This window comes from Pochonia chlamydosporia, chromosome 1 (genome assembly GCF_001653235.2).
Source record: "Pochonia chlamydosporia 170 chromosome 1, whole genome shotgun sequence".
Classification (NCBI taxonomy): Eukaryota; Fungi; Ascomycota; class Sordariomycetes; order Hypocreales; family Clavicipitaceae; genus Pochonia; species Pochonia chlamydosporia.
In genome coordinates, this window is record NC_035790.1 from 2281607 (window position 1) to 2296065 (window position 14459).

General features: G+C 51.3%; 5 protein-coding genes across 5 annotated transcripts; 1 reads left to right on the forward strand and 4 right to left on the reverse strand.

The window, feature by feature from the left end:
• Positions 1 to 107: 107 nt before the first annotated feature.
• VFPPC_12818 (mitochondrial cytochrome b2) lies at positions 108 to 2034 on the reverse strand (the record flags this gene model as incomplete). The annotated part of the gene is made up of 4 exons (XM_022428850.1): positions 108 to 194; positions 310 to 383; positions 656 to 1939; positions 2007 to 2034. The coding sequence occupies 4 exons, from the start codon at positions 2032 to 2034 to the stop codon at positions 108 to 110; spliced, it is 1473 nt and encodes a 490-aa protein (XP_022284679.1).
• Positions 2035 to 2876: 842 nt separating this feature from the next.
• On the forward strand, positions 2877 to 3641 carry VFPPC_12819 (chaperone; the record flags this gene model as incomplete). Its single annotated transcript, XM_018290596.1, has 1 exon — positions 2877 to 3641. The coding sequence occupies one exon, from the start codon at positions 2877 to 2879 to the stop codon at positions 3639 to 3641; it is 765 nt and encodes a 254-aa protein (XP_018148736.1).
• Positions 3642 to 4121: 480 nt separating this feature from the next.
• VFPPC_12820 (pH-response regulator protein palF/RIM8) lies at positions 4122 to 6724 on the reverse strand (the record flags this gene model as incomplete). The annotated part of the gene is made up of 2 exons (XM_018290597.1): positions 4122 to 5990; positions 6071 to 6724. 2 exons carry the CDS (start codon positions 6722 to 6724, stop codon positions 4122 to 4124), a joined length of 2523 nt encoding a protein of 840 aa, XP_018148737.1.
• A 2714-nt stretch (positions 6725 to 9438) lies between these two features.
• On the reverse strand, positions 9439 to 11320 carry VFPPC_00567 (cell division control protein Cdc6; the record flags this gene model as incomplete). The annotated part of the gene is made up of 2 exons (XM_018280561.1): positions 9439 to 11213; positions 11272 to 11320. The coding sequence occupies 2 exons, from the start codon at positions 11318 to 11320 to the stop codon at positions 9439 to 9441; spliced, it is 1824 nt and encodes a 607-aa protein (XP_018148738.1).
• A 1251-nt stretch (positions 11321 to 12571) lies between these two features.
• On the reverse strand, positions 12572 to 13009 carry VFPPC_12821 (hypothetical protein; the record flags this gene model as incomplete). Its single annotated transcript, XM_018290598.1, has 1 exon — positions 12572 to 13009. One exon carries the CDS (start codon positions 13007 to 13009, stop codon positions 12572 to 12574), a length of 438 nt encoding a protein of 145 aa, XP_018148739.1.
• Positions 13010 to 14459: the final 1450 nt, after the last annotated feature.

A 14459-nucleotide genomic window follows, 5' to 3' on the forward strand; every position in this document is an offset into this window, starting at 1 on the left:
TTTCACAGGCCGCCGAGGCTGCATCTAAGATATCGAAATACCAACTCTACTTGCGAAACTTCATCTACCCCCCTAAGAATCAAAATGATTCGTCCATTTCAATCAACTTACAGTTTCGACTTCGTCCACAATCCCCGCTTGTCCAGCCCAGGTTCCCCATCATAGATATCTCTCTCCACACTACGACTGTTGATCTAGACGCGGGGAACAAACCCGTTGTTAGCATATTATCGCCATGGGGCCGTCTCGGATGTGACGCTGTAGCCGGAATTTGCCATCCCGGGTTGTAGAATAATGAGGAGCACTTACGAATTTGGGTCCTAGCTCCGATATCTTCTTGACTCCCAGTAGCCGCATGCAGGTGGCAGTCTCAGCCGCGAGAACTATGTTTCACAAGCCCTGGTTAGTTATTTGTAGACAAGATCCGGGCTTGGGGAAGATCAAAGTGGAAAGATAAAGATGTTGGTTGTGGCTGTTTTTCAAACATCTTGCACATGAAAACGCCGAGCAACAAAACAACCCGGGGAGAAGCGGAATGAAACACGAGAAATCAATGCAGGACAAGGAAGAGGGGGGAGGAACTTCTTCCTGAGAAAGCTGCATCTTGGTAAAGAAAACGTATTGACCGGAAAAGCATATGTCAAAATCCACTTACTCTCAAGTGTTCTTTCCACGCCTGCCTGACCTCCTGCTCCCAAACCGAAGAGCGCCGCCCGCCCAAGACCGACTCCTTTCGCGCCAAGACACAACGCTTTGACAATATCCGTCCCTCTCTTGATACCGCCGTCGACCCAAACCTCAATCTTGCTGAATACCTCCGGGCAATACTTGCGAATCTCTAGCAATGTGTGAACAGCAGGTGGGGCCGTATCCATTGCCCTCCCACCATGGTTGGACAAGATGATAGCTTTGACTTGAGGAGCATATTGGGCCGCCAGATAGGCATCCTCGTGGGTTTGTATTCCCTTGAGAACAATGGGCAGGTCAGTTTGCTGTGCTAACCAAGGCAGCGTCGTCTTCCAAGTCAAGTCGCTTGCGGTTCCAAAGAATAACTGTTGGCCAACACCGCCGCCACCGGGTCGCTGAGCGTCACCACTGTTGGAAACTGCAGCTTGGACATTATTGCCTCTGTCAAAGTTGGATTTTTCATCCAACTCACGCTTTCCTGGAACTGGTGCATCTAGTGTTAGGCACACGAACTTGATGCGGTCCTTCATGGCATTGATTCGTTTCAACATTGCCACGCTCTTCTCCCGCTGGTTTTGAACATAAAGTTGCCAGCCAAACATCTGTTCTGGAGGCGAGCCCTCCACAATTTGTTCCGGGGTCATGGACGCATTGTTTGAAATGACTTGCAATGCATTGAAACGAGCAGCAGCTTTGGCGATGCCATGCTCGCCATCGGGATGTGCCAATCGTGCCATGGCAGCTGGTGCCACAAAGAACGGAACACCAACGTTGTGACCAAGTAGCGATGTTGACAGATCGCAATCTGTACAGTCGACAAACATGCGTGGCCGCAGTAGGATATCGCGGTACACGGTGTTGTTGAACGTCTTGGAAACCAAGTCATCACTGGCCGAAAAATAGTACGCCCATGCCTTCTTGGGAATCCTCTTTGTTGCCTCTACTTCGATCTCATCCAGGTTTAGCAGTGACTCTAGCGGTGGGCGGTAGTCGTCTGAAGGTACTTCTGCTGCTGTAGGCTCCGGCTTGGAAAGAGTTTCCGGGTTGACCTGGCCGAGCTTGGCCTCTGGTTTGAGGTTTTCCTCAAGAGTGCCAGGTGGATGAACTGGATCGTAGTCTTCAGTTGCATCTTGGCCGGCGAGCTTGAGGATAATTTTGGAGCCGCCAGGATGAGAGGTAAGGAAGTCAGTGACATCGTAGACATTGCCGTACAGAATAACCCAACAGCTGTCTGGGGTATTGTGATTCGCGACTGTGGTGAATTAGCAAGCTGTATCTCGAGGCGAAACTCATTTGCCGAGAAAGAGGAATCAACCTACCCTCCGCGGCGTCGAACAACTTTGCCATCTTTGCTGTATCCAAGTCGGTCGCTCAATTCGTCTCACACTATGCAAAAATAAAACGATAGAAATCAAGCAATCGCGAAGTTATATATCACGGTATTGCATTTAAATTGAGGTTTAAAAAGGAGACCAGGTTTGACTCTCCTCCATGTTCAACCAGACGGTTAATGAAGCAAGCGGAGTCGGAGACAGAGAGCGCCTTCTGACTTGTCAGCGTCAAATAATGTTGCCAGTTGACGGGACATTTGCCGCCGAGGCCTGCCAAACACGGCAATATTGGAGCCCACCCCCACATCTGTAGCAATTGCAGCGAGTGAACGTGCATTATCTGGGTGCGGTTGTCTTGAATTGATTTTGATGGGTGGAAAAACCGTTGGCCAAGTAAAGAGTTCGGTGAATGGACGTGATATAATTCAAATGCCGATGAACAACTCTTTTACTCGATCCATTGTACTGCACATCATTTTTGTATTTATTTCCGCATGGGAGGGAATTGGTAATTTCGTCGGTCGTTCATAATCCCGGCGCTGGCTGACCACTGAATTGTGCGGCATCGGACTGGTTTAGCCGTCCCCAGCCGCTAGTGGGTAAAAAAGCACACCTGGAAAATCCTCGGCGAATTCGCCGGGCGGCTCCATCGTCGGGCCTCCGAGCTCCATGTCCAGGCCGTGAATTTACTTGCGCCGGTGACTTCATTGCTTTGTCACTTATTTTGCCATCTTGGGACCTTGGATATAGACCACTTCATCTGCACAAACACCACGCAGCGCAGTCTTGTATTTTGTTTTCATTCCTTTCTGAAACCTGTTGTGCATAATCTAGATTGATACAAGACCTTCATTCATCATGCGGCCGACATCCACAAGACAGATGGTTCGCATCTGCAAACAATGTCGCAACCATCCTCAAAAAGCTTCACTTTCTCTCGTCGCCATAACCGCAACGCCAACACCCCAAATACAACGCACGAAAGCCCCATCCGTACTCTCCGCCCAACCTCTCCGAGCATTCACAACCCGCTCCTCACACTCTTCCACATCAACATCCACCGCCGAAGCGACCAGCCCATCTCCCACTCAAACCCTCTACTCCTTCTTCCCCGAAACCCTCCCAGACGGACCCCCTCCAACGGGCCACTTCCCAATCGACCTGCGCTCCCTTCGCCGCGAATTCCTCCGCCTCCAGTCTCGGTACCACCCGGACCTGCAGCCGTCGTCGTCCAAGGTCCGCGCCGAAGCCACCAGCGCCGCCATCAACGAAGCCTACAAGACGCTCTCGAACCCGCTCCTCCGCGCGCAGTACCTCCTCTCCCTGCAGGGCGTGGACGTCGCCAACGACGAGACCCTCAAGGTCGAGGAGCCGGACCTGCTGATGGTTGTTCTGGAGGCACACGAGATGATTGAGGAGGCGGGCAGCGCAGCGGACCTGGAGGCCCTGACGGCGGAGAACGAGGAGAGGATCAGGGCGAGCGAGGAGGTGCTGGAGGCGGCGTTTCGGGAGCACGATATTCAGACGGCGAAGAGGGAGGCTGTGCGGCTGAGGTATTGGGTTAATGTGCGGGAAGCGGTTAGCGATTGGGAGGAGGGGAGACCTGCTGTTTTGAGGCACTAGTGGGATTGATGATGTACATTATGGGGATATAGATGCCGTGCTGGAGATATACACTAGAGAAATATCACGACTTTTTATGCTTGGAATATTGGCGTTGGGCGACGGGGTACGGTGGATGTGTTTGATCAAGTTTGTGATGGTCGCGTGATAGATTCTACGGGTGCGGTGCACGAGACGGATTTGGGAATTTATCTCTTCAACCTCTTGCTCCGGATAAAAGTAATCAAAATACAAGTGGCGTCATACGTGCCATATTCCAATGCCAGACCAGGCACGCAACGCCGTACCTCGTATTCCCTTCCCAACTCCCATGCTCGTCATCAAACAATGGAAACTCCATGATTCATCCATCTTGTACAATTGAATCCAAATTTCGTATGCTCATCCCGATCCCGGTCCCTCTATAGCCGTGGATGTTGAAATAGACCTTAACTCCATATGTACATGCGGCACCCTTTAGATTTTATATACCAATATTGATTACTTGTGATACGCAGGTAGTTGTTCGGCATGTGCACCACCGGCCCTAGATGAACCTGCGCCCACGCCATATCCAGGATACTCGTCTGCGTCGTCGAGGTTGGGGGCTGTGGCTTCATTGGCGGCATCTGCCGATGAGCTACCCCTGGGTCGGTCCATATCTTCCGGGAACTCTGGGGGCGCACTGGCTTCGTCCATCAATCTGCGACGCTCCAGTTCTTGTTTATCCTCCGTTGGACGACCTTCAGTAACTTCGTCCTCCGTGGGCGCAGAGGGTACAACCGGCGCGGCGGCCGGTATACGCGGGGTATCTTCTGCGTCATAGATATCTTCGTCTTCTTGTCCAGGTGTCGAGGGACCGGCTGGCGGTTGGCTTGGTAGGAGCTGTGTTTCAGCTTGTCGTATTCTTTCCTTCTCAGTCATGTTGGTCTGGTCGGGTACTTCAGGTGGAGGGATGTAGGAGGGAGCGGCCTGGGGGTGGTGGCCGTTTGTCTGGGGATATTCTCGTGATGACCCTCCTGCAGGCCATGGCTGAGATGTCGCATCAGCAGGGTGTGGCGGCGGGTTGGTGTAGTCAAGCTGGCCGTTGGGTGGTGATAACTGAGACTGGCCGTTGGCGAGTATTGAGTTGGGGGGATGATGAGGACTATTGTGAGATGGAACTTCGGGCCGGATGATTTCATCTTCATCGCCCTCAGCAATCCTAATGGTCCGTTGTTTTGTGACTGGCTTGGCAGACTGCCTTGCTTTCGAGCTGTCTATAGTTCCGACCACTGTTTCAAAAGATAGTGATATGATGCCCTTTTCTCGACGTACTTGAGAGGTATCTGCGATGTTGGAACCCCTTTGAGGGCCAAATGAGCTTTGGTTTGACTCTGTGTTGTTGCCACTTGATGTACCAAACCTCGATTTTGAGGATCCAACCCCAAGTTGAGTAGACAATCTGCCGCCCAAGTCCACTATGACTTCAACTTGGTATTTGAAGCTTATCATGTCGCCTGGAACGCCTCTTATCGTCGGGAATGCATCATCGGGGAGCCTCACGGATATCGTAACAGAAGCCTGCAGTGTTGCAGGATCGATAATGAGCGGTGCAGCATTCTGATCCAAATCCTTGCGAAACACGCTCGTGGAGCCACTTGACGACAAGGTTAACCCTCCCAATCCGGTCCGTGACTTTGGATACGGGTCGTCTTTGTGCAGCCTTTTCGCTGAATTGATGCCTTGGGCTACCAGGGCAGCCGGTGGATTTGTATCAATCTTTCCCTGTCGAAAGAGAGTGGCAATCACACCAGTCATGCTCTTGACTCTCTTTATATGTTGTACGGTAACTCGTACGGACACCGTATCACCGGGGAGGCAGCCACCTTTGAGCAACTCAACTGTTGCCGTGATGGTCTTGTCATCCACAACTTGTTGTTTGGCTGCCGAGGTAAGTGTAGAACCAACGTGTGACAGTTGAGTGAACTCGGCTCTGCTAGCTGTGCTGACGCTCCGTCCACTCTCACCGCTGATTTCGCTGTGCATGTCGCTCGGAGCAGATCCTGCACGAGTTTCCATCGGCGTAGTTTGCGCGTTGTCACCACGAGTAGAGTCTTCAGTGATGACTGATGAGTCTGCTTCGGAAGCAACGTCATTAATCTCATGTGAAGCAGACCCGGATGGTTTATCATGGATTGCCGACTTTTTCCTCCGCGTACGTTTCGAAATTGGCTCCAAGAAAATGGTTCTTGACCGTGGTGGCGCAAGCAACCCGACGTCTATTTGCTGGACAAGAGTAACCTTTCTCTCGCATGTTGATGTAGGAGCAATGCTGGTTGGCCTGGTTAATGTGGCAGTAACGCTGTATGAAATAGTCCCCCGCTCAAACTAATACACGACAAATTAGTTTCATAATGTCAAGATATAAAGAGTAATGCGCAAACGCAAGGTATTAAGGAATAACTCACGTCAATACTGCTAGGTAGTCCCTTATCCGGGAAAACCAAGTCGAACCCAAATTCATACTTGCCGGGCTCTATCCTCCCCTCACCACTGAGGACCTGTTCATCTTGAAACAAACTAATTAATCCATTACCCTGGTATTGTGGCCGCCGTGAACTGCCCGGCGGAGGCAGGGTAGTGACGCTCTGCGCCTTGGCCACGGACGTGGGATCCTTCAGAACTCGCACATAGCCATGCAAAGAGACGACAAGATGAGTGATGCGTAAGGGCTTGACCACAACGAGAACAACTGCGCCGCGCACGGAATCTCCCGCAGCATATTTCTTATGTGGCTCGTCAGGGCGGATGTGAAAGTCAACGACGTTGCGGTTTCTGCTGCGAAGGGGGAGTGGCAACTGCAAGGGCAAGCTGAATCGCGATAGGAGGCTCGGGCGCGAAGGAGTGGATGACGAAGCGGACTTGAGCGAGGTCGACGAAGCCACGGGAGATGTGGCAGCAACGGGGTCGCGGGAAGCGTCGGTAGATGCTCCAGGACTTGCAGCAGAAGCAGTCATTCCTTCTGCAGCAGGCGTCGTGACGGTTATCGAGGGCGAAGGCGACGATGAAGTCGACAGACGGCCGACGGCTCCGTCCCGTGCATGTGAGGGATCTGGCGGCATTGGGCGAGCACTTTGGAGGGCTGCGGGCCAAGCCCAAGACCAAAAGACAAGGCTCGCAGACGCAGCTCTTCAGGCAGGCGAATCTCCCGGTGATGGAATCGAATGGTCGGGGACCGGGAACCGTTCGAGGCCAGCGCGTGTCGACGCCTCGTGGCCGTGGTGCTTTGAGGTCAAAGTCAGGTCCGGTCCGGTCTGGTCTGGTGTTTGTCGGGGTCGAAGATGGGATCGCCCAGATGTCGAGTTGCAGCCAGACAGATCAAGATCAGGCCGGGCTTCTAGGGTTCTAGAGGAGCTTGGCAGAGGGGCTGGGGCGGCGCGGACTGGGGGGTGCTAACGGGGGAGCTTGGGGGGGCTTTGGGGGGTCGGAAGTCCTGTGGCGCCCGGGACTCGGGGGGACTTGGTCCTAGCTTAGGTGACGACTGGCGGCACTGGATATCAGCAGCCAAGCTGGGCTTGCATGAACCAGACTGCATGTGCACATGTGGCCTGGTGACTCTGGTCTGGTATAAAATCCGTAGACGACTTCCAGTCAGAAAAGTTGAATGAAGTCAAAGTTGGGCCATTCTCATGGCAACTTTGAAAAAGGGCAGTCGGCCATGCTGCAATCCATGCATTTATTTGATCAATGGATTGACCACGCCAAAAGCGCTCACCCCTCAAGTGCATTCATGTTTGCTCTCCATACATGTATGCCCCATTGGACTGGACCAGACCAGACCAGACCAGACGCAATTTAGCTGTTGGCCCTAGCATCGCTCGTCGCGCATGCGAGCAGTACATAGTCTCACTCAAGCGCCCGGCCACAACGGTGATGGTGGTGGCAACATCCATGTCACCACATTGTTTCCGCCTGTTCCAACACTTTGAATGGTCGGGACAAAGATCAAAACGGATCAGATGGATCAGAATGGATCAACTTCTCGCACCCCCGGCGGAGGGACAAATGGGAAGTCAACACCACCAAAAAGAGGGAGCACACTCGGGGAAATGCAAGAAGCTTGATACGAGCTTGAGCCGAGTATCCAAGCAGAAGCAAGGCTGGACGCAACCAACAGCCAACTCCAAAACTACGGCATGCCCCAGACCGACTCAACACGTGTAAATTTTTGTTCTCACTATTTATCTTGCTCAAACCTCGCATTATTGTAATGCTCAATGGCTAGGGTTGGGATCAGATTCAGGTGAGCGGACGTGCGCACTTGTGCTCGTGCTCGAGCTCATGCTCATGCCCTCCTCTCCTTATCATCCAGTCATGTTGGCTTCTACCTAATGCACTCCGTATACCTTGTCTTATCCAGGTCCAGTACTTACATGTATTTTCTTTGTTCTATTTTCGGCTCTCAATTCGCCTGCTTTGCTTTCGCCGAAAGTCCTACCGGCCACAAACAAAGCGAGAAACAGACGGTAGCACAGAACCAAATCATCGCTCAGGCGTCAATTGCACAAAATGCCGGCAGACCAGGGAAATAAATTATATCAAATCCAGCCACAGACCAGACTGCATGCTCCGTCTTCTACCTTGCCAAGATCCCCTCTTCAATTGCAGGTCGCCGTCCCGGTATCCCGCCAACACGCGAAAGATGTCGGAACATTTGAATCTATTCTAGAAAGCTGGGCAAACTGGGTCCTCGACCGCGAATCTGCATCAACCGTCACGGCCCATCGAGCAAAAACGCAACCACACATCAAGCCACGGCTCATCCAATCCTAAGAATAAATCGCACCCCGGACCAGCCTTTGGCTCTTGTCAAGAAACACATCCAATCTTCGTGGTTGGGCCGTTGGCAAAATGCCAAGAGTCGTGGGGGAGGCCCAAAGATGGGGTCTCATGCCAAGAAAAAGCTTGGTTCTCTTGTTCCTGCCAATGCTCCAGCCACAAAATGCGACGTTGAAACGGTTGTCACGTCGGTTTCTCTACGGAGTACAAGGTGAGGGATATTTATACTTTCGCGTGGCCAGACCGGCTATTCGAGACCGGTGGTGGAAAGTCAAATCTAAACATTCAGCAGAAACAAGAAATGGTCGAACGAGGTCAATTTCAACGTCTGACGCGTACAGTTAATTTTACCTGCCTATCGCGGCAGTGAGGCTTGCTTCAGAGATGCCAGTCAGGTCAGGTCTGGTCTGCATAACCCGGACATGGATGGTCTCTCCCCACTCACATTGTCCATCAAAGTCCTGCAAATCCCTTCTTATGGTTCATTACCGGGCTTCAAGACAATTTCTCGTGTACCCAATATTCGCTTGGATTTGGAAGGCCTTCCTACAATTAAGCAACCGAGATCGTGAAATCTAACACCATCGCGTAATGAAGTCAAGTTGCCTTTGTTGCGGAGCGAGACGGTTCTGCTTCACCACGAAAAGACTTTCATCTTCATCCAAGGACACGGGCATTTTTGTGTGTCTTCCGCCTTTCCAGATTATTCACTCATGCATATTCTACGAAAGAGATCATGGAACTTCCAAAAAATGCTTCATTGTTTGCGTTGGATATCCATCATAGTCCACCATGCCACTGTACAAAAACGCCAACCTGCGTAGTCAAATGCCTTGCATCATAATCTCGTCTATGCCATATAATGTTGTTTCCTCTGCGCCAGTGCCTCCCTGCCATGTGTATAGTACAAACGCAATGCCAAACGCCCAAAACCACAATGATTATGCAGAAATATGCCATTCATCATGAGTACAACAGACTCCGTCCCTTTACAATTTTAATCCAATGCTTCCCCGGTCAGGATACTCCGCAAAATGCCAGCGCCTGGTCCGTCAGCAATTGACTCAATTTCCTTCTCACCTGCACAACTGGCGACTCGCTTCTCGTCCCCACTACCAACAGTTGACTTTCGCCCACGCTTGCTAGGAGTTTGCGCCATAGTGAAGCTGCCATTCTTGCCATCCACTGCACTAATGAGGCCAAGGGTCTCCAGGCTGCCAACAACCTCCCTGAATTCCGAGCTGGAGAGCGGATGTAACAATGAGTCCCGGGTGCACAGCTGACAGTATGTGTCGAACAGAGCCTTGATGGTTGGTGCTAGAGATTGAGACTTTGATGGTGTGGCTGGTGTATTGCTTGTCTTGACCAGTGCTCGACTTCTATTTTCATATGCTACCAGAGCACAGAGGGCGACTTTTTGTTGCAGATTCAGCGTCTTTAATCTCTGCGTTGTGCCATTGCTAAAGGCAGCAGCGGTGACCTTATTGAGGTGTCCTATCGATGCTCGGGGTGCCGTCTCTGCCGTCAAACTTTTAAGGGACCCCGCCATGATCTGCAGAACGTTCCTTGCTGACCCAGCTCCGGCAACTCCATTCACGTTCTCGCCCAAAGGTCGCTTAGAAGGCGTCATTTGAAGGAGCTTTTCTCGAGCCTCTTCTTCATGCTTCGACCTGGTCTCGGTCTCGATCAAGTCCAACGCACGCCGGCAAATCTCAAACGCCCTTCGAAGATCTCCAGTCTGACTTGAGACTTTTCGTGAACACAACTCAATGGCTGCTGGGTGAATGAAAGGAACGTAGCCCTCTTTGCCTCCTTGGGGCATGAGAGATTTGAGTCTCGTGGTGATGATGTTTTTGACTTGAGCGGCCGTGTATGGTAAGAATGAGAGCAAATCTGGCTTCAGATTCTTCGACTTGAGTCGCGGCAGGAAGCGGTCGGTCAGATCCAGAGCGTTGGCGATTCCAATTAGTGAGAGGCGCGATGATTTTTGAAGGGACCACTCGAACACCCGGTAGAGGCTCTCCAGGCCCATAGTCAAGATATGGTCGATTTCGTCCAGAGTGATCAAATAGGCAGTAGACGACTTGGTTTTGGGGCAAAATGCCTGTTGGAGTGCTGAAATTGCTTCACTCTCTGCTACGTTACCATCCTCTCCGAGCTGCGTAAGCAGGGTTGTGTACAAATCCTTGGAAGACTTGATGCTCATGCAGTTGATGTATGCCGTCTTGATTCCATCTCGCTGCAAATACTCTCTCGTCATCTCCGTAATCATAGCGCTCTTGCCGGTTCCAGGTGCTCCACTGACATACAGACAGCCGCCGGGCGTTGATGAGGTGCAGCGATTCATAAACTTGGCCAGCTCTTCTCGCTCAGATTCCCTGCCGATAAGCTGACCGGGCTCTGCTCCGCGCGCAAACAGCTGTCGTGCGGAGTGGTAGACAGTCTGGATGGTAGACGGCGACAATGGTGAGTTTGGTGTCAATCGCTTGAAAAGCTTTCCGGCCGACATGACCGCATGGCGAGGTGTGGTGGGATAGCCTGACAATACATCTCGATGTCGTGGTGTGGATGGTGTGACGGGATTCTTCTTGAGAGATGCTTGTGATTCCGATCGTTGTCTCTTTCTTGGAGCATCCTCCACAGGCTCGACCTCAATCTTGATGGTGTCATGGGCATCTGGGGTGCTTTGGGGATCTTGGTTCTCTTCGTCGTCTTTGTAGAGAGTATATGCGTCGAGGTGACGAGATCTTTTTGTAGGAGTTTCGACAACGACTGTGTTTGGTTAGCCAATGACAAGACATTGTTCGACGGCCGCCCTTGCCAGACTTACTGGTATCTCCATCGTTACGAGTCCTCTTTCCCAGAGCAGAGCGAGGCATTGTTCTGGAAGAGTGCTTTCCAAATGATGGCTATTGCGATGCAGTTGGCGAACAGTGTTCTTTCCAAAATGTTGAAAGCTTGAGGAAATTGAAGATGGGAAGTTGGAGGGGAGCGCAGACCATTGGTGGTAGCCAGGGCAATTAAGAACCATGGAGGTCTGAGCCGCCCTGCCCTTGTGCTGCCGCGCCACAGGGCGGCGTGAAGCTGAAGAAAACGCGTTTGGTCGCGTATCACGCGTACGACCGCGCCAAATCCATTAAACTCGGGCACGTGACGCGCCGTTTTACCGTTGACGACACTTACTGTTCAGAATTGAGAAAGCACACGATCTGCAAGTTGAGGCTATCAAGTGCACGACGTTTGGCTTCACGTTTCTTTTCCTTTTTTTCCTTCAATGAACAAATATGCATGCGCCAACGCGTGTAAATTTAGCTCATTTGAACCAGCGCACGGCAAGCTCCAAGCTCCTGTGAACAACCCCATCTCGTGAACATTTCGTGAACAAGCTCTATGCCCGCGACGCAATGAATCAACTTATTTCTGACGCCATTCACTGTCGAATGAACCGCAAGGACATATTTTATTGTCTATGTGCTCGGCGAGTTCAGTCGCTTATTCCTTTTCGAAGTGTAAGAGGTGCGGCCAAGTCATCTCTGTGTCTGACAACGAGAACAAGGGACGTCACCCCATGTGCACCATCGACAGAACATTACAAGACTTTACTGGCCGTGTGACAAGATTCACAGTTTCAAGGGTGTAGTCGCTAACCCTCCAAACATTCAAGAGTGCGGCGTGTAATAGAATTCAGTTGATTGTCATACTACCATTCGAACCAAAACAATTTCGATTAGATCCTTGGCGTGTTTGACTTTTCTGGACAAAAAGTCGACCGGCATTGGCTGACTAGGCTGTGGTAACTCTGACGAGTTCATGGGCATCGCGGATTACATGATAAACGCAAGATTGGCAGCGTTACAATACCAGGTATGTTCGATGCCACTACCACCAAGTCTAATCCTCTATCATTAACGAGGTCGATATGTGTGAGGGAGAATGCCAACTACAGACAAACTGAACTGGACCTCTCTACGAACATAGCATGACTGACAACACGGTCTTATAGTTAAACCAGATCAACCTAAGGGAAAGTGCAACTAGCCCATGGTTCACCAAATGGATTGTGAAAGGAACGGAGGCGAAAAAATTAATGTCCAGCATTTATTAATTCTAATTATTTCTCTTGTCCATATCTAAACGACGCCTGGTGCATCGAAAGAGCTCGTCACTCTGGCAGGCTCTGCTGAGGCAGTGTCGCTGGCAGCGGCAGCCTTTGCCTTGCCGTTCTTAGCGGCCTTGGCTTTCTTAGCCTTCTTAGCCTTCTTGGCCTTCTTTGCCTTCTTTGCCTTCTTGGCTTTCTTGGCTTTCTTCGCCTTCTTCGCCTTCTTCGCCTTCTTGGCAGCTCGGGCCACTAGTTCGTCGTCTTCGGCACGGGGGTCGACATCACGTCCCTCGAGGGTGATGCTGTTTTCTTCAAATCTAGCCTCAACGGCGTTTCCGAATGTTGAGCCGTGGAAATCTCTGGCAGCAACGTCGATGTCGCGTTTCTCTTCTTCGGATTTGACCAAGGCCTGGGGCGCGGCCAGCGCGCCGGTGAGGAGGGCGAAGACGAATGCGGACGAAATCTTCATTGTGATGTGTGTAGTAGGATGACCTTGGTTGAAAGGGCGAGTAGAATGACGCTCTGTAAAGTTTGTCTGATGCTTGATGAAGAAGTTGATGCAAGCTGTTGGGTTGTGGTTATGAAGAGTTCCGTGAATTTCTTGGCCGGACTTGGAGGGCTCTTTTATACGTATACCTCGTCCCTGATGTTCGACCTTGTGCTTCAGGACATCATTCAGAACACCACACCATGTCCCGGACGACCGCCCCGTAGCCCGTCCCGACTCTTCTTCTGTGACAGGATGGAGGTCGGGTCACAACTAACCGAAACAAGATCAGCTTGTTTTGGGCGGTCTATGCAAATGGGGATGTCTTGTTCCCCATGTATCAGTCATCTATCATCTGGGCACAATCAAGGTAAGGCAGTGTCTGCGCCTTACAGGGCTAGAACCGTTCGGGATCGCCTTGCCGGTAGTTTGGCACGTCGAAGCTTAGCCAGTCTGAAGTTTGGTTTCATCTGCCATTTCCAACCTTGGGATTTGTGCCGGCCATGCGAGCCATGCGAAAGCTACCCAGCCTCGCGACCCCTGATGTACCATCTTACCGTCTTGTTCGGGGGGGGGGGGGGGGGGGGGGGGGGCGGCGGTTGCGACGACGGGGAGGCCGTTATGGGGTGCTGATTTTTGCTTCCTCAAGAGGATGCGGATCGCTCGAGTCAAACGAGTCGTTTACTGGCACTATTGAGAGTGAAACCGTAGAGGGGGCAAGGCTGTGCCTGGCAAAACTGTTCAACATGGCGGATCACCCCTCTCCGTAAATCTGTGATGTGAGTTTCGGCTCCTGTCTGAGTACCCACGACTTGAAACGTGGCTAGCAATCGGATGATCCCACTCACAACAAAATACCCTTTGGTGTGTTGGAAAAGCCAGGCTTGTTCCAAAAGAATGCCACTACAGTTTTTTTTTTTTGAAATTGGTATATGGCTCGCTCATTGGTGGATGTGCTTTTGTGCCTGACATCTGCATGGTCGTTCGTGGTGCTTGACTTGTCTCATGTCGAGGCAGGATTTGGCACCTCGGATACATTCCGTAAAGCCAAGACAAGAAGTCTAATTGTAGATGGGGCTGTTATAAGTATGGTTGTTTATTTATCAGACAAAACTGTGTTTCATTTTATGTTGAGAGGTGCCACGTGAGAAGGTTAGATGGATGGAGGTTTGCCAACTCGATTCCTCGATTGACATGGACACATTCAAACCTGTGCAACGTCGCTCGCTCTTACCGGCTCGCTATTTACGGCTGGAAAATTAAGTACATGAGTCAATTGCAAAGTGATACAGAATAGCATTTGATGATTCTCAATCCGCTTGTTGACGCGTCATGTGAGAGGGGTTGCTGACGCCAGTGGATGAGGATTTTGGAGATAGTCGCGGATGATGTAGCCGGTCCGTACAATTTCACCAACACAACGTGATGAGCA